At 24.9% G+C, this 25,752-nt stretch overlaps 1 protein-coding gene and 1 long non-coding RNA gene across 3 annotated transcripts; one reads left to right on the forward strand and one right to left on the reverse strand.

Annotated features, from left to right (window-relative positions):
- Positions 1 to 1,235: 1,235 nt before the first annotated feature.
- LOC130501348 (IAA-amino acid hydrolase ILR1-like 3) lies at positions 1,236 to 2,222 on the reverse strand. Of its 2 annotated transcripts, none has more exons than XM_056996251.1 (3): positions 1,951 to 2,222; positions 1,666 to 1,879; positions 1,236 to 1,560 (listed from the first exon to the last, which is right to left on the reverse strand). In XM_056996251.1, exons 1-3 carry the CDS (start codon positions 1,978 to 1,980, stop codon positions 1,493 to 1,495), a joined length of 312 nt encoding a protein of 103 aa, XP_056852231.1. In that variant the 5' UTR covers positions 1,981 to 2,222; the 3' UTR covers positions 1,236 to 1,492. The 2 variants fall into 2 exon arrangements, with proteins under 2 accessions (XP_056852231.1, XP_056852232.1); XM_056996252.1 differs by having other exon boundaries at positions 1,236 to 1,557; positions 1,951 to 2,221.
- A 16,189-nt stretch (positions 2,223 to 18,411) lies between these two features.
- On the forward strand, positions 18,412 to 20,097 carry LOC108834876 (uncharacterized). The gene is made up of 4 exons (XR_001946876.2): positions 18,412 to 18,672; positions 18,969 to 19,070; positions 19,647 to 19,719; positions 19,805 to 20,097. It is a non-coding gene; the product is annotated as an uncharacterized LOC108834876 (long non-coding RNA).
- The last annotated feature ends 5,655 nt before the right edge of the window (positions 20,098 to 25,752 follow it).

Consider the following 25,752-nt stretch of genomic DNA (forward strand, 5'->3'; position numbering starts at 1 on the left):
ATGATGATATAAATTAATGGTAGAAAAATAAAATATAATTAATAATTGTAATAAATAAAATTTTATGTTTTAAAATTCCATTTAAACAATTATATAATATATGGAAACTATAAATGTATATTAATAATTATAAAAACGATAATTTAGCTGTAAAAGGTGAAAATAAATACACATAAGGTTGCATTGTTTCAAAAAATAAAAATACATTTGTGCAGATAAACGGGTCGTGTTCTAAAAGTATGGATGAAATCACAATATAAATATAAATCCACTATGTTTAGAAATGTCATATTAAACAATTATTTAAACGGATAAATTTTTAAAATATATATTATTACTTATGCAAATAAATATTTCTATATAAGAAAGTAAAAAAAAAACACCAGCGCGGTGGCGCAGATCAAGCTTTAGTTATGGTTAATAAGTAAAATAAATGATGTCTAATTATTATGGTAAAGACAATTAATAAAATAGTTAAGAAGTGTGAAGAAAATGTAAAAGATAGAATAAAATAATTAAAATAGTTGGGTTATGTTTGTAATCTGTCAAATTATTTGGAAATGGTAATTAATAAAGTAATTAAAATGAGTGAAAATAAAGAAATGAGAGATGTAACAAATCTGTTGAAAATAAGGTTAATTGTATTTGTACTTCAGTTTTAATAATATAGATATTTTTATCAGTGGTGAGAGATGTCAATATAAGTTTCACTTCGGAAGTTAGACAACAAAAATATAATACATAAAAAATATTTAATTCTAATTAGTACGAGCTCTTTTGAAATGGAAACCGAAAGTAAGTTCATGAAAACTTGCCTTTAAACTCAAAATAGAAACATTATACTAATCGGATAATGTAGAGTTTGGGCATGGATCGTAGAATCCCAACAAGTAGAACCAGTAGTTTTAATAATTGTCAGTGTTGGGAATAAATAATTCATGAGCCACCGGTCTTCAATTCTTACCTGGGAAGATTCCAGTTACAGGGTCAATCCTTGCGTCCGGATAAAATGTGAAACTTCTACTAACGGGGATTCTCCGATATTTCAAAGGATTTTAATTTACTTGGAATAACCTATAGAAGGAGAGACCAAACCGTAGAAGAAGGTCCTTCTGCTAAAACCCTAGAATTGGGTTTCTTGATAAGCCTGTGGAGATGAAGACTGACCCTTTGATTTATTATTCTTTTGGCGAAGGTCGGTTTCTTAGAAGATGCAATGAAGTGATAAAGCACGATTCAAAGCCAAGGACTTATCAGTATCTAATTGAAGTTGTGGTAAAGAATCAGAAAAACTGAAACTTAGTATGTTAATTCCAACCTGTACACACACTAGAACTCTATATAAACTGCACCTGCAAATGTAAGATGCATTACTTAGCGGAACACTTATGATTTGTCAAATTTAAATTAGTTTGTTTATGAAGACCAATAACTTGAGTTGTGAAAGTAAGTAACTAAGAGACTTTAGATCTGAGCTTTGGTCTTTTCTTCTTCATTGTCCATACTTGGTTTGATTTTGATGGTCTTGTATATACATCTCGGCTAAGGCAGCAAACACTGCTGATCCAATAGGAAGAACATTTTCATCAAGGAAGAAATAAGGTGAATGAACCGAATGCACAGAACCGACTTGTTCGTTTCTGATACCGATTCCTAGATAGTAACCTGGAATTTTCTGTTGATAGAAGGAAAAATCTTCGCCCGCCATTATCTTGTCACCCGGTTTGACATTCTCGGGTCCAACCAAGAGCTTCAGAACCTTTTCAGCGTGCTCGTGTAACTTGTGATCGTTCACAGTTGCTGGGTACATTGGATGATCATCCTCATGCATGTCTATATCCGCTTGGCATCTATGTAGTAGAGCTTCTCCTTCAACCACCTGTAACACCAACGATCGGTTTAGCCCTGGCTTGTTTAGCTAAGCATTTAATTAATATGTTTTGAAGCTACCTCTTTCATCCTGCGCCTCAACCAGGTCATGCCATCCGTTGTAAGACTCCTCAAAGTTCCCCCAAATTCTACATCAGAAGGGCGGGTTTTGATAAACGTAACAGACAGCACCTAAAACCAAAAAAACAAGTAAAACTCTGTTTAGCAACAGAAGAAGCGTTGAGTGTGCAATTGAGCATATAGCCATCTCAAAAAAACGCAAAGAAGCTGCTGCGATCGAGGAGCGGGTTTCGAAAGTAGACGACGACTTTAGCGCTAAGGTTGGTGGCAAGTACCAATCGGCATTGCTCCTTTTATTTTTGTTTTTTCATACTTTTTTGAAAAAGCCATAGTATGCATTTTATTACAAAGTTTTGTAATTCACAAAATATATGTGACGTGAGTTTTTAAACATGGAACCACATTTGTTTTATTGTATTTATCTATACCATTAAAAAGGGAGCATTATCATTTTATGTCCTTAATAAAAATTTCATTGCTTCCAAAAATATCCTTATTTTTACAAAAATTAATAAAATTCATCAATAGTATTTGAGTCTTTTGGTTTTGCGCTTGCTTATATATATTTAAATGGATTAATAAATAATGGGTTTACACATATTTATAAAATATTATTTAATATAAATATTTTAAGTTCAAATAGTAGACATATATATTCTGAATCTAAATTAATCAAAAAATATAATAACATCATAATGTTATTTTCTTAAATCTATGTATCATAAAATTAATTTTAAATCTAAAAAAAGCACAAACTTATAATAGATTATTAATAACAAAAATAAACTAATACTATCATATTAATAAGTTTTTATATTATCTTTTATTTGGATGACATAATAAAAACATCATCAAAGTTTAAAGACCACAAGTTTATGTAATATTTAAAAAGTATAAAATTAATTTAATAAAGAAATACTATCAGATATTTTATGTTTTATTGGATCACTAGATATGAGTCCGTGCATTACAATGGGTTTTGTTTGATATTTTTATTTAATAAAAAACATAAAATAATAAATCATTTTATTATAGTTTTGTGATTTTTTTGTATATGTGTGTGAGATTTATTTAATAGTTAAAAACTCATTTTCACACATAATTTAAATTTAATAATAAATGAATTATTATCAATTTTGTACTTAGGGGTAGAGAAAACATTATACCTAAAGTTTAAATTGAATATAACCCGAAAGAAATTACAATAAATAAAAAAGGTTGAAAGTTAAATAACACTAATCGAGTCAATGACAACATTATACACTTTCTTATGTACCAAGTGAATGTTTTATTAAATAAGCTTTTGAAATTTTCTTTTTGCTAGGATTTTTTTTTAAAAGAAATATTCTATTTTATAAATCTTCTTTTTATTCACAATTAAAAAAAGAATATACTATTGAACACTCTTTTACATTTTTGTTTAGGATTTTTGAAAAATAAAAATTAACGTCATATAACCTTCTCTTCAGAATTTCCAAAAAGGTAAATTGCTATCAAACAATTATTTATGTTACTTCAGTAACTTTAGTATCATGTTCATCATCAGATTCTCTCTTAAAATATAATCAAATAAGTTTTTACAATTCTATTTTGGTTAGAACTTTAAAATATGATACAAATCTCTTTTGTTTATGATTTTTTTAAAGGAAAACAATTATCAAATAATTCTTCTACAGTTTTATGGTTTTAGAAAAAAAATTAACATTTGATAATTTTTTACAATTATATTTTGTCTAGCATTTAGAAAATAAAATTACTATCAAATAATTATTTCCAGTTAATATTAACTATTTTTTAAAGAGTTTCCATTTTCAAATTCGTTTTTTTCAATATTACTAATAGTTTTTACAATTTTACTTGTTAATTAGATAACTTTTAGTATCATTTTTATCATTAAAAATTTTAAGTAAAAATCTATTATATTAAAAGAGAAGTCATGACTTATTCTATGTGTGATGTTTAAAGTGGATCATCTTTTAGAAATTCATTAATTAAAATATACATATCATTTAATTTTACATTATATCTAGATAACTACTTTAATCATAATATATTTTGATATAATTTTGTTTTACATATATATTAAAAAATTCAACAAATTTTTGCAAAATATTTTTAAAAGATCTCAATGCTTAAAATTTGATGTTAAGTTTTTTAATAACTTTGTAACTAATACTAAAATCTTGTTATACATTAATATATACTTATTTATCATTTATAAAAGGAAAATAATAATTTATCCCATTATTTATTTATTTTATAATCATAATATTTTAAATTAAACTAATTATTATAATGAACTAAATATGAAAAATTGTATTAAATTGATATATCAATATATTTTATTTTTATAAATAAAAATACTTATGTTAAAATAATATAGTATGTTAGTAAAACGGGTTTCACACAATAAATTATATAATACATGTGTACAAATTAACATATCTTAAATTTACAAATATAAAAATATATTATCTAAAATGAATAAACATAAAAATTGCTAAAAGGTAATCGAGACTTTGAAGTGGAGGTAAGAATTTAACTTAAATTAAATATAAATTATTTTTAAAAAAAAATTCCATGTAATTTTGAATCCTTTAATAATAAAATGCAAATTTAATAGGATAAATATATAATAAAAATGATAAATATATGTGATGGTTTGCAACAATTGAATAACTACGACATGTAAACTACAAAATTATTGGATTTAAAATAATTATATAAACATTTAAATATATAATTAACATCAATATATACTACTAATAATGTAAAACAAGTATCTATAAATATATATAAATGAAATGAAAACCCCGCATGGTTACACGGGTCATTATCTAGTTACTATTAAATTTGCTGGTCAGGATTTAGAAAAGAAAAAAAAAAGATCATGTTTGGTTAAGATTAAAAAGGAAAAAAAGTTTTACAAATCTCTGTTAATTAGGATTTTAGGAAAAAAGAAGAAGTTATTTTCACATAATAGCAAATAACTTCTCTTACAAATCTCTGTTTCATGCGCGGGCATGACTAACTTCTTTATGTTATTTTCACATAAAGAAGTTAATTTTACAAATATCTGTTTTTATTAACACATTCACAAACTATTGTTTTTTAGATTGACACATGACATAATCATTTCGGGTGAAATATTTAAAATTTTTCTTTCAATATAATTTTAACAAAAATTATCTATTAAAAATAAATTTAGTTAATTATAAGAAAAATAAAATTACTTCTATAGTTTTATTTTATTTAGACTCTTAAAAACAAAAATACTTATTTTATTGTTAGTTTTCTTTAATATTTTTATACAACTAACTTATTTTTTATAAAAAAATTGGTTTATTCATATGTTTTGTCTTATACGTTCAAATACATATTCATCATATTCACACATGCTCATGTACAACAACAACATCTTAATTAAAAAAAAATAGGTTAGGATATCTCCAGTGGTGCTATATAATTTCTTCTATATTTCACTCTAAAATAGAATAATTCCATTATGGAGTTGAATTTGCTCAAATGGTTTACTCTATAATATAATTACTCTATAGTATAGTTAAATATAGAGAAATATTGCTCTTTCACTCTAAAAATATAGTAATGTAATAGCATTCCTCTTTATTTCACTCTATAATAGTAAAACATTAAAGTGAATCCAACTTTATAATAGATTCATTTTATTTTAAAGTAAAATATAGAAGAAATTGTAGAGCACCATTAGAGATGATATTAGCATCATAAGATGTAATAAGGAAAATAAAAACGGTTTTTTGAAAAATGGACTCAGAACATGAAGTCAACTACAAAATTAACCAATGTATTTTGGATTTTTGATTTGCCTTATTCACTCCACAAATTCACATTATTTATGAAAATGCCATTAGTTTTTTTTTTTTTTGAAAATGACAATTGTACTCTCTCAACCTCATCATCTTCATTTATTTATAAGATTTACATTGCCATCAATACATCAACCACCATAAACAACCAATTTGAAGCTCTTACTGCACCTCAAATCAATTTACACTTCTTCTTTCTCAATTATTATCAACTAAAACAACATCTCTTTAACTTTCTCTCCATATTCATCCAAAAAAATCCCAAGATTTTGATTTAAAAAAATTTATGGTTCACAGAGCCATTGAAGCTTGATTCTTGGTGGGTAACTTTTGTTTGAGATTATGGGTGCTTGGAGAAGACTTATGTGTGCTAAACAAGTTATCTCACTAGTTGAAACTTTGAAATCGAGATTTTTTCCAGATCTATTCGTCCAGGCGACTTACCTGGAAGTCGTCAGGTCAAAGCAGGGGTTAGTTTTGCATTTGACTTTTAATTTTTTTTTTGTAGACAACTTACATGTTAGTCGTCTAGGGAAAATGGGTTAGTTTGGCATTTTACCGGAATGTGTCAAAAATTTAACTTTTCCTGGACGACTTAAAAGTTAGTCGTCCAGTAGAAAATTAAAAAAAAAATTTGTTTTTTTCTAGACGACTAACTTGTAAGTCGTCTCAGGTTAAGTTTTGCAATTGAAATAATAAAAAAAAAAAATTCTAGACGACTTACATGTTAGTCGTCTCGAGTTTTTTACCTAGTAGACTAACTTGTAAGTCGACCAGAATTTTCTTTCGAGATTATGGTCAAATATTGCTAATCTTGGACGACTTACAGGTTAATCGTCTAGGTAAAAAAAACTCGAGACGACTAACATTCATCTAAATTTTTTTTTTCTTTAATAATTCAATTGCAAAATTAACCTGAGACGACTTACACGTTAGTCGTCTAGGAAAAAAAAAATATACTTTTCTTAATTTTCTCAGGAAAAGTCAAATTTCTGACACATTCTGGTCAAATGCAAAACTAACCTGTTTTCTGTAGACGACTAACCTGTAAGTCGTCTCGATTTTTTATCAAACAAAGTTGGACGACTAACCTGTAAACCGTCTAGGTTAAAAACAATTGCAAAACTAACCTAAATGGAAAACTTCCTAGAAGTCGTCCAGACGACCGCCGTGGAAGTCGTTTGTGTCAATGTTTAATAAAATTTTATCTTCTCTAAACCTATAAAGACTTTTTAATATGTTTTGTTAATTCATGTATATTAGTCAATTTTAGGGCTACTGAATGAAATTTATAACTTAATTGGTGATATTTATGAGGTTGCCAACATTCATGTTATTTAAAGTTTTTAACTGAGCCAAGAAGACTTCCGTGGAAGTCTTCTACGCTAGTTTTTAAGTCTTCTACGCTAGTTTTTAAGTCTTCTACACTAGTTTTTGAATAACTTGTATTTTTAAGAGTGTTAAGTAGCTTTAAGATATGTAAAACTAATATTTTTGAAATATGTTTTCTCTCTTAGTTTTACTAAATTTGACTAAGTTTTTCAACACAAACTTGTAAAAATGTGATATAGTTTGACTAGTTACTATTGTTTGTTTCCCTCTCTTAAGTGTTATTGGTATAGACACCAATGATGATTATTGTTATGAGTTGGAAGAAGGGTTAAAATGCTTCTTAAAATGTTGTACTAATATGAGGCTACGAACATTCTTGTTTATTAAGATGAGAAGAAGACCATTGGAATTTATTATTGCATACGAGAGATCCAAATATTAGAAAAATCTATTGAAGTCAATTATTTCATTTATTTGTTAATGTGTAAACACATTGTTAGCACATAAATTACATCTTGGGAAACATTATTACTGATTTTACAAAAAATTCACAACTCAAATCACAAAACATACCACAAACAAAACTATTTTAGACCATTCATCTACAAAGACAAGCTTGGACTCCGCTTGATATGGAAGAAGACTTCGTCAAAAGACTTCTAGGAAGTCCAGAAGTCCAGACGACTTGACTTCCTGGAAGTCAAGACGACTTGACTTCCTGGAAGTCCAGACGACTTGACTTCCTGGACTTCCTAGAAGTCTTACAGGAAGTCCAGACGATTTACTTCCTGGAAGTCATCTGGTGCATTATATTTTAGACGACTAACAGGTAAGTCGTCCCAGAAGTCTTTAAGATCTGAAAATTCTGCATATCCAAATCCAAATCTAAAAAGAATGCACATCTAAAAACGTTCAAATGACTTAAAACAGAGAAAATGAGTGGAAGATATAATTTTATAGAATACACAACGTACATATCCAAGTGGAAGATGAGAACCATCTGATTAAAAACCTTGCAAAAAAGATAGATTAGTGAGAAATAAATGAGACAAAACTAAAAAAATCATATAAAATTTGGTGTTTTCAAGTCAAAGAGATTAGAGTAGGTTTGAAGAGTTTTAGTTTGGGAAACTGTAAAAAATATATACAACAGGAAGTTATCAAATGAAGAAAAATCATACATAAAAACTTGCCAAAACGCTTAGATATTTTATGTAAGGGAGAAACATGGGAGAAGACTCCGTCAGACGATTTCAAGGAAGTCCGACTTCCAGGAAATCCAGACGACTAACATGTAAGTCATCCAGAAGTTTTCCAGATCTGAAACAAGATAAATTAGTGAGAAAGACATTAGACAAAAACAATAAATTGATATAAATTTTGGTGTTTATAAGTCCAAAGAGATTAGAGAGAAGTTGGAGAGTTTGATAATGATGAACATTACATTTTTGTTTCAGCCATTTGAGAAGAGGAGAGAGAATGTGTAATTTTTTTCTTTATATAAGGAGATAAAAAATCCAATAAGATTAAATATTTTCGATTCAAACGACTTCCTAGACGACTTACTTGTAAGTCTTCCAGAAAACTTTAGTATATTTAGCGGGAAACTAAAATATTTTTAGCAGGAAAGTGAAATAGAAGACTTCCTAGACGCCTTACAAGTAAGTCATCTGGTTTAAATTATTTAAGCGGGAAATGTTTTTTAAAAAATGTTTAGGCGGGAAAATTAGGACGACTTACATGTAAGTCGTCTGGTTTAAATTATTCATCAGACGAATTACTTGTAAGTCGTCTAGACCCTAAACATAACTCCTAAACGAATTTAACTAACTAAACAATTCATAAAATCAAATTAAAATTTAATTTTTCAAAAAAAAAAAAATTAGATTTCCAGTTTTAGTTTTGTAAAAAGTTATTATTATGTAAAATTTTAGTTTTCTCTTTTTCTGAATAAAATAATATTTAAGCGGGAAAATATTTTCTTAAAAAAATTTAGGCGGAAATATTTGGACGACTTACGTCTGGTTTAAATTATTCATCAGATGACTTACAAGTTAGTCGTATAGACCCTAAACATAACCCCTAAACTTAATTAACTAACTAAACACTTCATCAAATCAAATTAAACTTAAAAAATGTTTACTATACACAGAAATAAACACATATAGGTAAAATTTTAATTTTTCAAAAATATATTCAAGCTTTCAAAAATCTAACACTAAGAATACATACAATACTACAACATATGTTGTCAAACCCTAAAACCAAATAATATCATGATTAATTATTTTCACTCATCTATGCTGAAAACTATTCAATTTTATTATATCTTAATTTACATCACTTAAAATTGTTTATAGTTACATGATTTTAATTTTTCACTTGTCAAAATATTTTTTAAAAAATTTAAAAATTATTTTTAGATCAACTACACCAGACGACTTCCAAGTAAATCGTCTAGACGATTTCCAATATCTCAGACAACTCAGACGACTTACTGGGGCTATATTCGTAAAAATAACTTCTGTTTTTTTGTTTGGTCACAAGGGGTTAAATGTAATTTCACAAAGTTTTTAGGTTTGTTTTGCATTTGATTCAAGTTTGAGTATATGTTTACACTTAAAATTATGTTTTGAGTCATATTTGGAAAATTCCCTAATAAAAAATGAGTTGTATCAAGAAATTAAAAGAAATTACTTGGATATTATTCTCATGTAAATACTATTGTGTTTGTAAAAATAACATGTGGAAGCTTTAACCTAAATATAGATATGAATATTAATTTTCATTTTCTAAAATCCTAAATAAGTTTAAAAGAATATTTGATAGTAGTTTTCTTTTAAAAAAATCATAAACAAAAAAGAATTGTATCATATGTTTTAAGTCCTAAGCAAAAAAAAATTGGAAAAAGTTATTTGATAATATTTTTAAAACAAATTTGATGATGAACATGATATTAAAATTAATTTAATTAAAAATGAATTGTAAGAATGGTAATGATACAAATGGTAAAAATATTAAAATTATTTGATAGTAATTTAATTTTTCAGAAATCTCTACCATTAAAAGTTCGCTTTTGAAGCTCTAGGGAGCGTCCACATCAGCGAAAAAAATTCACCGGAAGATGCCACGTGGCATGATTACAAAGATATAAAAATAGAAAGTAAATATTCAATATAAGGAAAACTAAATAATAAATCAATATATAATATAAGAAATAGAAATATTACAATAAACATCTATCGTAATATTATATTTTGATAAAAGACAAAAAATTAAAATAAGTAAATATACAATATAAGAAAAAATAAAAATAAGTAATTATACAATTATGAAATAAAAAAAACTAAATTAAAAATCTATCTGAAAGATATAAAGTAAAATAAATATTAAGTAAATATACAATATAAGAAATAAAATTATTATATTAAACAATTATCGTGATATTAGAATAAGTAAATATACAATATAAGAAAAATAAATAATAAATAAATATAAAATAAAAGAAATAGAAATATTATACTAAACATCTAATGTAATTTTATTATTGGATATAAAAAGCAAAAAAACTAAAATAATTGAATATACAATATAAGAAAAAAATAAGTAAATATACATTATAAGAAATAGAAAAACTAAATTAAACATCTATCTGAAACATGTATAGTAAAATGAATAATAAGTAAATATACAATATAAAAAATAAAAAATATTACATTAAAAATCTATCATAATATTAGAATAATTAAATATAAAATTAAAGAAAAATAAATAATAAATAATATACAGTATAAGAAATAAAAAACGACATGAAACATCTGTTTGAAAAATGTATAATAAATAAATAATAAGTGACATACAATATAAAAATAGAAATATTACATTAAACATCTATCATAATATTAATAATTTATATGAAAGAAAAAAATAGAATAAGTAAATAAACAATATAAGAAAAATAATAAGTAAATATACAATAAAAGAAATGGAACTACAACAAACATCTATCTGAAAAAGCATAGTTTTCATTTTTATTATTTCCAAACATTTCTATAAGTAAAAACACAATATATGAAAAACAAGCATAGAATATAAGAATTAGAAATATTATATTAAACATGAGCGTCCACATCAGCGAAAAAAAATTCACCGGAAGATGCCACGTGGCATGATTACAAAGATATAAAAATAGAAAGTAAATATTCAATATAAGAAAACTAAATAATAAATCAATATATATATAAGAAATAGAAATATTACAATAAACATATATCGTAATATTATCTTTTGAAAAAGACAAAAAAATAAAATAAGTAAATATACAATATAAGAAAAAATAAAAATAAGTAATTATACAATTATGAAATTTAAAAAAAACTAAATTAAAAATCTATCTGAAAGAGATAAATTAAAATAAATATTAAGTAAATATACAATATAAGAAATAAAATTATTATATTAAACAGTTATCGTAATATTAGAATAAGTAAATATACAATATAAGAAAATAAATAATAAATAAATATACAATATAAGAAATAGAAATATTATACTAAACATCTAATGTAATTTTATTATTGGATATAAAAAGCAAAAAACTAAAATAATTTAATATACAATATAAGAAAAAAATAAGTAAATATATATTATAAGAAATAGAAAAACTAAATTAAACATCTATCTGAAACATGTATAGTAAAACAAATAATAAGTAAATATACAATATAAAAATAAAAACTATTACATTAAAAATCTATCATAATATTTAGAATAATTAAATATAAAATTAAAAAAAATAAATAATAAATAATATACAATATAAGAAATAAAAAACGACATGAAACATCTGTTTGAAAATGTATAACAAATAAATAATAAATGACATACAATATAAAAATAGAAATATTACATTAAACATCTATCATAATATTAAAAATTTACATGAAAGAAAAAATAGAATAAGTAAATAAACAATATAAGAAAAATAATAAGTAAATATACAATAAAAGAAATGGAACTACAACAAACATCTATCTGAAAAGTATAGTTTTCATTTTTATTATTTCCAAACATTCCTATAAGTAAAAACACAATATATGAAAAAGAAGCATAGAATATAAGAATTAGAAATATTATATTAAACATCTATCATAATATTATCATTTGATATAAAGAAATAAAATTATAATAAGTAAATATACAATATATGAAAAATAAACAATAAGTAAATATACACTTAAGAAATGAAAAAACTAAATCAAAAAAATCTCTGAAAAATGTATAGTAAAATAAATAATAAGTTATATATAAAATAAGAAATAAAAATATTATATTAAAAATCTATCGAAATATTACAATAAGTAAATATAGCATATAAGAAAAACTAAAGAAATAAGGAAATATATAATATATGAAATATAATATTACATTAACATATAACGTAATATTTTTTTTGATAAAAAGCAAAACAAATAGAATAAGTAAAAACACAGTATAAGAAAATAAGTAAATACAAAATATCAGAAATGGAAAAACTAATTTAAACATATATGAAAAGTGTATAGTAAATGAATAATAAGTAAATATACAATATAAAAATAAAAATGTTGCGTTAAATATCTATCATAAATTAGAATAAAATAAATAATAAGTAAATATACAATATAAAAATAGAAAACTACATTAAACATCTATCTGAAAATGTATAGTAAAATAAATAATAAGTAAATATACAATGTAAGAAATATAAATATTACATTAAAATCTAATGTAATATTACCATTTGATACAAAAAAAACAATTAGAATAATAATAAAAATATAATAATTTTAAAAATAATATAATATAAGAAATATTACATTAAAATGTCCATAATGTATTATTACCATTTAATAAAAATAAATTCGAAAATTAGAATAAAAATATATACAATATAAGAAATGGTAGTATTAAATTTTTGTACATTTAGTTTATATTTTTATTATTTCCAACAAAAACTAAATGTAATATTTCCCAAAAGATGCCACCTGAAATTATTAAAAAATAATAATAAGTAAATATTAAATATAAAGAAAATGAATAATAATTAAATGTAAATATAAGAAATATAAATATTACATAAAAATCTACCGTACTATTAAAATTTGATATAAAAGAAATAAATTAGAATAAGTACATATACAAGATAAAAAATAAAAAATAAGTAAATTTTCAATATAAGAAATAGAAAAACTACATCAAACATATATCTGAAATATGTAGTAAAATAAATAATAATTAATATAAAATATAAGAAATAGACATATTACATTAACCATCTATCAAAATATTAAAATTTGACATAAAAGCAAAACAACTAGAATAAGTAAATATACAATATAAGAAAAAGTAAAAATAAGTAAATATACAATATAAAAATGTAAAAACTACATTACACAAACTATCTTAAAAATTTTACGGTTTTACATTTTTATTATTTCCAAATATTTTTATAAGTAAATATACAATGTAATAAAAATAAGCATACAATATAAAGCAAGAAAATTAGAATAAGTAAATATACAATATAATAAAAATAAAAAAAATAAGTAAATTAATATAAAATTAAAAAATAGAAATATTACATTAAACATCTATCGTAAATAGAATATTACCATTTGATATAAAATGCCAAACAATTAGAATAAGTAAATACATAATATAAGAAAAATAAATAATAATTAAATAAAAAATATAAAAATGGAAAAACTACATTAACATCTATCTGAAAATGTATAGCTGTACACTTTTATTATTTCCAAATATTTTTATAAGTAAATAAACATTATAAGAAAAACAAGCATACAATATAAGAAATATAAATACTACATTAAATATATATCATAATATTATCATTTGATATAAAAGCAAGAAAATTAGAATAAGTAAATACACAATAAGAAAAAATAAACAATAAGTAAATAAAAAAATTAAAAATTTACATTAAACTTCTATCGTAAAGAGAAAAAGTGTTACAAAAAAGAGAGGATAAGTTCACATGCAAATAATGAAGAATCAACTTACATTAAATATTTCTTATATGACTTCATCACTCATAGTTTCTTCATCTCTAGGCATAAGTGTGTTGCACATTCTTCTGAAAAATGTAAATATGCAAAAAAAAATACTCGTCATTCAATTTTGCAGTTATTGCGTTTGCAAAGGAAATATAGAGCAGAAACTATATTTTGAAAATAAAAATAAATTGTTTCTAAACCAGTAAGATGGAGGAGAGAATGACGAGTGCAAATTATGGATTTTTTACCATGTACATGACTGTTTTCAGTCTTGTTTTCAGTCTTCTTCTTTCAGCTCATCACACAAATGAGCAAGAATCATTCTTTTCTTAAGAACAAAAAAAAACATAACGAGTTACAATTTTCTGAAATGATGGTAAGTATTATTGAACAATAACTAAGAAACCAAGTCCAGATATATCATAAGCAAACACACCAGCCATAAACATACAGAAGCAATGGTAAGACAAAACCAAATATTTCATCATAAACAATTGCAACAAAAGGAGTGGGGTACACAACCATCTATCATAAACAAACACACCATCCATAAACACAGCCGCGATTAATATTACAAGTTAAAGAGTATACCATATTGATCTTTAAGATGTACACAGAGCAAGATCTTGAAAGTAACAAATAGTGGCGTTGCCAAAACATAATGAAAAGGACACTACTGCCACAAACCAGAACATTAAAAGTTACAAAATAACATGATGCTAACAAAGAACAAAGGTGATAATCACAAAAGATTTCATAGATGGAGCACACAGTGAAATCTACCACGAAAAATCACAGCACGAAACTGCTACAAGGGTATAAATATAAAAATGCAAAAAAACAAAGCCAAATGATGATGAAAACTTCTACTTTAGATATGTTAAACACACAAGGATCTAATTTTTATAATTGTACATCAACTGATTTATATAATTATCCTATCTTTAACTATAGAAAAGAGAAGTCAAGGCATCAATTACGAAAAAGAAAGAAACTGATCACCATGATTGAAAAAGAACATGAACAAGCTTGAGAGTGAGAAGAAGAGTGAAGGATAAGAGCAAACTATGCGCTAAACCGATTCTCTACACCAATATTTCCTTACTCTTAAATCTCTAATTCAATCAGAGAGACCATTTTTGACACATCTCCCAATTCAAAATTTGATTGTATGGAATTGGTGATTTTTTGCGGAAAATTTCAAGAAGTAAACACATAAGAGAAGAGAAAAGAATTTGTTCTAAAAAACGGTTTTTCAAGTCATCGACAGAGGGTGACTTTCCATGACAAATGCAAATTATGGCAAGCTTAGTTTATGATAATATTATTTTACTTTTTGCATGTGATTGTGTATAAAAGTGAAAAACAAATTCGGAAAACTAAATTAGATTTATATTAAGGATACAACTATTAGTTATATGTATCTTTGTTAAAAATAATCGAAGTGACATAATGTTAGAAACTAAATTAGAACAAAATTTAAAAACATGATTCTATTTTTGATTTGTAATTTGATTTGTAAAGTATTAGACAAATTTGACGTGATAAAAATATAAAACTAATTTACGGGCATGATTCGTTTCCGTCAGCGTGGAGATGAGATTAGGATCTGTTTATGTTTTTGGTTATTGACACTTGATTTGGTTAGGTTAATGTGGATATGAGATTGAGATCCGGTTTATGTTTTTGGTTTTTAATTGACATTTGATTTTGTTAATTTGAAAGCCAATTTTCAAAAACAAAAACAAAATGATAGGAAAAAAATATTTTTAGTCAAAAGAAAAACATATATTATATCAAATGTTCTGATTATATAATATAAAGTTCCGTTGGAAAATATTTATTAGATCCCATAAAAATTAGAAATAAGAGTTCAAATATATACAAAACTTTCAAAGGTTAAACTATCACAAAAAAATACAAACAAAAAAATTCAACTATCACAAAAATGTTTACACAATGTAAAATAAAATAATTTCAAACTCAAAAAATATTCAAATTCTTTATTATGCATATTATAAATATAAAATATTGATAAATTCACAAAAAATATAGTTCAAAATACAACATCCAACGAAATAATTGTATACAAAATATTTGAAAAATCAAAATTGTCCCGGGCGTAGCCCGGGTTAACCCCTAGTCTATACTAATAAAAGTAGCATTTTGAAGCACCAGAGAGCGTCCACATCGTTTTAGAGACTCTCTTCGAAAAGAAGCCACGTGGCATAACTAATATTATTACCTTATTATGTTTAGTTTTACATTTTTCGAAATATTGATATAATGTATAGTTTTACATTTTAATATTACTGATAAATATAATTTCGAAAATAATAAATAATATGTAAATACACAAAATTATAAATGGAAATATTAAATTAAACATATGTAAGATTACCATGGTATATAATTTTGAAAATAATAAATAATATGCAAATATACAACATTATAAATGAAAAATTAAACATATGTAAGATTACCATATATATATAATATCAAAAATAATAAATAATATGTAAGTATAGAAAATTATAAATGGAACTACTACATTAAACATATGTAAGATTATCATGATATATATAATTTTGAAAATAATAAATAATATGTAAATATACAACATTACAAATGAAAATACTACATTAAACATATGCAAGATTACCATATATATAATTTCGAAAATAATATATAATAAATAATATGTAAAAGTAATATTAATAAGTAAAAACTTCTCTACAAAGATGCCACGTTACATTATTATTAAAAAATTGAAAACAAATAAAAAAATAAATATAAGATATAAGAAAAAATATAACATGATATATAATTTAAAAAATAATAAATAATATGTAAATATTCAACATTAGAAATGAAAAATTATAAATATGTAAGATTACCATATATATATGGGAAAATTGCTAAAACCAACATAAATATCGATTGTAACCCTAAAAATAGACCTCATATTCAATCAATTGCAAACCCAACCTAAAATAGTGTTAAAATTACTATTTAGTCCTTGTAACCAAACAAAAAATCATAAAGTCATTTTATGGTTCTGTCCTTCGTAAATCTACATATAACAAAATAGTCTACATATCCGTAGACGTCCTACACTGTCTACTTTGTTGACTTAATTTGTAGTCTACATTGTAATCTGATCTAGTTAATTACTTTTAAAAATATATAAAACTATTTTTTGTGAAATTGTTAATTAAACATCAATGTAAAGGTTAATATGAAGTTTAAAAACTAAATTTGTATATAAGTGAACAATTAAAAATATATATGTTGATTTGGTAACCATGTGAGATAATGTTTATGGTTTAGTAACAAAATGTCATAACATGTTATATCTTTAAAGGTTAGATCTTTAGGGTTAGATTTAGATTGACAATATTTTTTGTTTTATTGATTTAAATTAGCATATTATTACTGAGTAGTCTATATTTTGTAAATTTGATATTTGATACAATAATTTCCTATCAAACTAACATTTAGGGTTTGAGTTTCGTGGTTTAGAGTTTGAGTTTTGTGGTTTAGGGTTTTGTAGACTTACGATTCAGTCTACTTTAATGAGTGTACAAAATGTTTTTTCCTATAAATTGAGTTTATGAATAAAAAAGTGAAATCACACATTATAACTATTAATACATAAATAAGGAAATTTAGTATTTCATATATAAATTACTAAATAGAGATTTACTAAACCAACATAAATATTGATTTTAGCAAATATATATTAAAAAAATAAAATAATAAATACTTTTTATAAAAATCATATATAAAATTATAAGAAGATAAATAAAAAATAAAAAATATTATAGTAGACTTGGGTACACGTATTTATTTTTTTTCTAAATTAATATTGGGTTTTGTGGTTTTTAGTTTATTATTTTTAAATTTGATTTAATTCTTTATAAATTATAAAAAGATTAATATCTTTTAGTGTATAGAAATTTATTATTTTTAAATTTGATTTAATTCTTTATAAATAAAAGTAGAAAATCATAATTTATAAATATTAAAAAAATATAAAAATTAATTAGTAAATCATATCTTAACATTATTAAAACAAAAAACTTATAAAAAAATTTGTAGACTTACAAGGAAGTCTACTCACCGATATAGCAATTTAACCTAACCGGATTTAACCAAACTAAATTTAACATAATCAAATTTAAACCAAAAATTTTAACCTAATTGACCAGCATATAAATACCATTGTTATGCTTTTTGGGTTAAAAAAACATAACCCAACGCCGTTTCTCTCTCTTGGCGATTTTTGGAGAAATTTTCGGCGAACGTTTCTGCCGCTCCAGTGCTCTATTCCATCTCTTTGCTTCCTGTTCCGGTCAATCTCATGGCTTCTACTCCCGCTGGAGAACGAAAGGGGCTTCATCTCTCAGGTGAACAAACGGGGCTTAACGAACAGTGGTTCATCTCTCCTTGACTTCAGATCTGAGCCTGCGAATGATCTCATCAACTAGGTTGGTTCCTTTCGTATGCTTTGTTGGTTTAGATATCGAAAGTTTCTGGCTTTATGACTTCTCTTAACAATCTCTATTTTTGCTGTTTTCGTTTTTCTCATGGTGACAGCTTGCATCTCTTTGTAGAGTAGTTAGTCTTATTTTAGTCTAACTTTTTTTTAATTTAGCTCATTAGCATAAACAAAAGTGGTTGTTGGATTCTGTTGGATTTAGAGGTGGATTTGAGCTTACTGAAGTCATTGTGATATGCTCATGCTCAGTAACTCACTTTTTAATATGCTTCTTCTTGGTATCAGAGATTGAAAAATCTGAATCTTAATAAGGGTGAAGATGCTGCCATAGTTCAACGTGAAGAACGAGAAGGTATGACACTGGGCAGCCTTGGTTTCAACGTGAAGGTGTGTCTTATGAACACTAAAACTTCTTTCCTCACCCTTTTATTCTTTTAGTTCACAAACATATCTTCTTCTTGACATAACTCTTCAAGACAACATAAACATATGTTCTCCAATTCTGGCAGTTAGTTCTGTTTCTTGAATCTGATGTGTCAATTTTTAAAGGCTTGAGGTTGCTTTCTACTATTAATTGCTAATCTAGAATTCTCCATATGTATTAGTCTACTCGTTCTTCTTATCATTACTTAGCATGCCCTCATAAAACTCCTGCACTGATCAAAATCCTTGACTGATCCATGTTATTAGTTTTGTTATGAGACTAGCTGTAGGTTCTCTTGTATTGCTGTGTTGATGGTTAGAGCTTTTGGAAAAAAACTTGTATGTTTATGCCTGATGTTATGTTTATTATGTTGGTAACTGAGTTTAAGCTATTTGTCATTGAACAGTCAATATTTGCTTTGTTAACTGCCGCTTGCAATAGCTTCTGATTGTTTATAAATACTGAACCCATTTGAGGTTCCTACCCTATGTTTTACTGATCTTATATCTCATGCTATTTTCTATGCTTTTTTATTGCAGAATTTTAAAAATATCCCTCCTTGCAATACCTTTTTTGGAAATTCGGGGAGAATATATACGAAGAAAAATTAAGGTATGCTTGATTTATAAGTTGGTTTGAGATTACTGGATTCTTTTGGATATGCTCAGTAGCTCACGTGCTTAATATGTTTCTTCAGGTCGGTTCTGGCTGGTCCAACGGCAGACACATCAATTCCTTGGGACTTTTGCATTTATTACTTGGAACTCTATGGGAAACGCATGTGCATGGTGGCACTGCAGTAATGTCTATGGGTGTATTTTAACATAAGTTTAACATGTAATATGATTTCAAAGCAGTAGAAAATAAGTTTAGCGCATAAAATTGACTTAAAGATCCACAATTTCAAAGTAAGCATGCCACAAATTCTACATAAGTTCATACTTGTCTATGTAACATAGGTTGGGTAAGGAATAAATTAACTCAACGACAGATCATAAACTACTACAAAAGAGTTTCACCGCTCATTCTCTGTATATATAAAAAACTGAACTATTCCATGTTAAAAGAAAATTATAAAAGTAGACCTACAAAGACGTCTACAAACTGCAATTATTAGCTAACTACATACCCAAGTCAAAAAGATGATAGTCTCATAATTATACAAGATTATCTTTTCAAAATAGCTCAGGACCACTAGAATTAACTAAAACACACTTTTAAAAAATAAAATCTTGAAAATACATTATGAATAATACACAAATTCACTTTTTTATAGATTTTCTAGTGTAGACTTTCATTTCCGTCTACAAATAAATAGACTTTCTTATCAGTTTACATTTGTAGACTATCATGTAAGTCTACTGTTTGGGTCGGTTTTTGCAATTGCAAACTTCAAAGGTTATTATCTTTATTTTTAAAAAGTTCTGATTTTGTAAGTGTAAACTTTCTATTTAGTCTATATTTTGAAAATGTTAGTTTTCTCAATTGACCAAAATTTACTCCAGATTTGACTTTCAAAAGTAGACTTCATATACAGTCTACATTTTCTAATTTTTAGAAATAGGTTAGTTTTTGCAATTGACCAAATTTGACTTTCCACAAATAGACTGAGAAGAACGTCTACACATGTGTAGACGTCAGATAAAATCTACTCATAAATCTTATGGGTTACTTTTGCATTTGACAAAAATAAAATAGTAGACTTCATATACAGTTTACTTTTTTTACTGAGAATAGTAGACTGAATAGGAAGTCTACACTTTTTCTTCTATCTCGTCAACTTTTTGACGTTTTAGTCAAATACAAAACTGACATATTCAACGGAGTCAAAGTTTGAGTCAAATGCAAAACTGACATTTTGTAAACTTCCCACGCAGTCTACATTTTGTAGACTATCTAGGAAGTCTACTTTGAAAAGTCAAAAGTTCTGTCAAATGCAAAACTAACCTCTTTTATGTAGACTTCTTAGAAAGTCTACTCGCATTTTTGTTTTTGTTATCAAAGATAAAGACGTAGACTTCCAAGGAAGTCTTCTTAACAAAAATGTTTTTTTTGGTCAATCGCAAAACTAACATGTGCGTTGACTTGTAGACTGCATCGTAAGTCTACACTTATGCGTAGACATACAAAACAGTCTACTTTCGCGATACAGATCTGAAAAAATGACGAAAACCATGTAAATATGTACCTTTTCCGGTGTAAAGCTCGTTTCCACCATTTCCCACCGTCCAAGCTCTAAATATGAGCAAAAGGAAGCAACTTTGACAACTCACAACATAATACACTTGAAAATATGAAGTTCTACATATGAAAATGATAGTTATGAGAATTTTTAAGATGAAAATGAAGAGAAAATGGGAAGAAATGAAGATTTGTTTGTTTAGAAACACAAAAAGTGGTTGAAAATTGAATTTTAGAAGTTTAAAAAGCTTAAAAATGGTTGTTAATGGTGGTTGGAAAATTGATGATGATGGCATTGTTGTAAATAAGAAGAAATGTTTAGGGTGTAGTAGGGTTTTTAGCATTTTCGAAATAAATAAAAAATAAATTAATAATGGCACTTTTGTAAATAATTCAAAAATATGGGGAGAGACTGGAACTTTCAAAGGTGAATAGTAATGACAAAAAAGAAGAGGTTGGTTTTGGGGTTGAATTGAATTTGTAGGTTGTTTTTGAAAGAAGCCCTATATATATAATATCGAAAATAATAATTAATATGTAAATATAAAAAATTATAAATGAAAATACTACATTAAACATATGTAAGATTACCATGATATATATAATTTTGAAAATAATAAATAATATGTAAATATACAACATTGAAAATGGAAATACTGATTACCATATATATAATTTCGAAAATAATAAATAATATGTATATAATAAATAATATGTAAAAAAATATTAATAAGTAAAAACTTCTCTAGAAAGGTGTCACGTTGCATTATTATTTAAAAATGAAAAAGTAAATATACAATATAAAAATAGAAATATTACATTGAACTTTGAACTGAAAAATTTATAATAAAATAAATAATTTGTATATATTCAATATAATAAATGAAAAAACTACATTGAACATCTATCTAAAATGTATAATTTCAAAATTTTATTATTTTACATATTTTATAAGTAAATATACAATATAGAAAAATAAATAATAATTAAATATACAATATAAAAATAGAAATATTATCTATCGTAATATTAGAATAAATAAATATACAATATAAGAAAAATAAATAATAAGTAAATATACTATATAAGAAATATTACTTTAAAGATCTATTGTAATATTATCATTTGATATAAAAGAAAAAAATTAGAATAAATAAATATACAAAGTAAGAAAAATAAACAACAAGTACATATAAAATATAAAAAATGGAAAAACTAAATTAAACATCTATATGAAAATGTATAGTAAAATAAATAATAAGTACAAATATAATATAAAAATAGAAATATTACATTAAACATCTATCATAATATTAGGTAAGTAAATACACAATACAAGAAAGAAAAAAATAATAAGTATATATACAATATAATAATAGGAAAATTGCATTAAACATCTATCTGAAAATATATAGTAAAATAAATAATAAGTAAATATACAATATAAGAAATAGGAATATTACATTACACATCTATTGCAATATAACCATTTGATATAAATGCAAGATAATTAGAATAAATAAATATACAATATAATAATAAATAAATAATAACTAAATATACAATATAATAATAAATAAATAATAACTAAATATACAATATAAGAAACTGAAATACTATATTAAACATCTATCTGAAAAATATATAGTTTTACATTTTTAAGTAAATATACAATATAGGAAATGGAAATACTACATTAAACATATATCTGAAAAATGTATAGTTTTTACTTTTTTATTATTTCCAAATATTTTATGTGAAGATACCGCTTATCTCGCTCTCAACCACATCGTTATAAATGTATCTCTTACTCATATGACAGAAAGAGCTATCGAAGGTGAAATAGTCAGAGGTACACATATTTGGTAAGAGAATCTCACTCCGAAGAATAATTTTATCTCTAATAGTCTCAGACCATCCATTTATATTTAAGAAAATACAATTTCCAATAAGAGTATTGTATACAATGACCATAAACAAAAGTCAAGGGCAAAGCTTAAATTAGTTACTTTATATTTGCCTAAACCAGTTTTCAGTCATGGCCAGCTAATATTGCTCTCTCAAGAGTAACATCACGTGAAGGTTTAAGTATTTTGCAAGAAGAAAAAGACTCAACAACTGGAGTAAACAAATTGTCTACAAAGAAATCTTCAATAGCATCCCCAGTAGTAAGGTCCGCAAATCATAAACAAATCTATTTATATATATATATATATACAGAAAACATTATATATGTCTATACACTATACAGGTTTCTAAATCTGACGAGTAAAGGTGAAATAACACCAACGAAGAAAAAATGAGAAGAAGACATAATGCAGAGATGAAAGAAATCCTTTTTTATATAGGAAAATATGCTTGGACAAGTTCACATACAGATAGTGAAGAACTAACTTACAGGAAGTGTTTCTCATATGACTTCATCACTCATATGATGGTAAATAGTATTGAAAGATAACTAAGAAACCAAGTCTAGATCTCTATCATAAACAAAGACACTAGCCATAAACACAACCGCGATTAATATTAAAAGTTAAAGAGTATATCATACTGATCTTCAAGATGTACATAGAGCAGGATCTCAAAAACAACAAGCAGTGGCGTTGCCATCACATAATGAAAATGAGCCCACTGCCACAAACCAGAACTTTAAAAATTACAAAACAATATGGTGCTAAACACAAAAGATGTCATAGATTGAGCAGACAGTAAAATCTACCATGAGAAATCATAGTATGAAACAGTCACAAATGGTGTAAATATAAATCTGCCAAAAAGAACATAGCCAAGGATGACAAAGGCTTATACTTTAGACATCACTAAACACGCAAAGATCCAATTTTTATAGTTTGTACCCAATACCCTTTTTGACACAGCTCACAATTCAAAATTTCATTGTGTGAAGTTGGAGATTTTGCGCAGAAAATTTCAAGAGGCAGATAAGTAAAAGAAAAGAAAATGATTTGTTCTTAGCCGAAAACGGTTTTTTTCAAGTCGGCAAAGGATGAGTTTCCATGACAGATGATGACAAGCTTAGTTTACGATAAGACATTTTTATTTTTTGTGTATGACTGTGTATAAAAGTGAAGAACAATTTTGAAATTAACATTAGATTCAGATTAATGCTACAACTATTAGATAGATGTTTCTTTGGTAAAAAATAATCGAAGTAACATATTTTTAGAAGCTAAATTAGAACAAACTAATTTTTTTTTTATGATTTGTAATTTGATTTGTAAAATAATTAGATTATATTATATAAATTTATGATTTATAAAATAAGTAGACAAATTTTACGTAATAAAAATATAGAACTTAATTTAATTTTTATCTAAAATAAATTAAACATTTTAAATATATTTAAATAATTTGTATATTTGTTTACCCGCCCGCAGGGCGGGTTCAATCCTAGTCTACACAGAATATAATAGTTAAAGATTCTACGATGTAATTTTCCTTTTCTAAAATTCAAAACAAAGAAATGTAAAACAGTATTCAATAGTATTTTTATTTTATATCTAAATCTATTTTAAATCCTAAACAATAGATAATTGTAACATATTTTTAGACATATCACAATTTGTTTAAAAAATATTACTTTCAAGTAGATTTTTAAAATTATTTTTTGTTTATAATTTGTTTAAACATGAAAATTACTAGCAAATATTTTAACAATATAATGTAAAAGACTATATAACAGTAATTTTTTTTAGAATTTCTTAAAGAACATTAAAAGACTATTTTGTAATGATATTTTTTCTTTTCTAAATACTTTAAAGTTTTAAACAAAAGATAAATGTATCATATTTTGACATATGTCACAATCTTAAAAAGTATTGACACATTTCACGATCATGTTAATTAGTAACTTCGGAGAACCAAGTTTTATATAATAAGATTGGTATCAGATCACATGTTAATAACGAGTTTTTGGAATTTTACCGGGTTCTATCGGGTTTTCAGTTAACAAGTTTTTCATTTAATCCGAACTGGATTATATACAAGGTAAGAGTCTACCAGTTCAGTAGATCTTGGTCGGATATGAAAACATTTCTTAAAACTCAAACATTGTTTTCAAAAAACTGTTAAATTATATGTTCTCTAATAAAAAGTTACAAATTCGTGCAAATCACTTTTGACCAAATATTTGTTCAATTTCTTTGTATTCCAAAGAGAGAAAAAAACAAATAAAAAAAATATATAAAAACTCATTTGTTATGATTTGAAACAAAAATAAAAAGAATTTGTAAATCAATTTTGGATTAATAAATAAAAATATTTAAGCGCGGGTCAAAATCTAATTGGAAAAAAAATGAATGAAGGCCCTTAATAGTAGCCTTCCGTACTCGGGTACACGCTAATTTGAATGAATTAATGCTAGCCTTCCATCATTACCAATACTAATGCACCAATCTCATACCATTAAAATTAAATTAAATTTGTTTAGGAATTGAATCACTTAAG

This window comes from Raphanus sativus, unplaced genomic scaffold (assembly GCF_000801105.2).
Source record: "Raphanus sativus cultivar WK10039 unplaced genomic scaffold, ASM80110v3 Scaffold0170, whole genome shotgun sequence".
Classification (NCBI taxonomy): domain Eukaryota; kingdom Viridiplantae; phylum Streptophyta; class Magnoliopsida; order Brassicales; family Brassicaceae; genus Raphanus; species Raphanus sativus.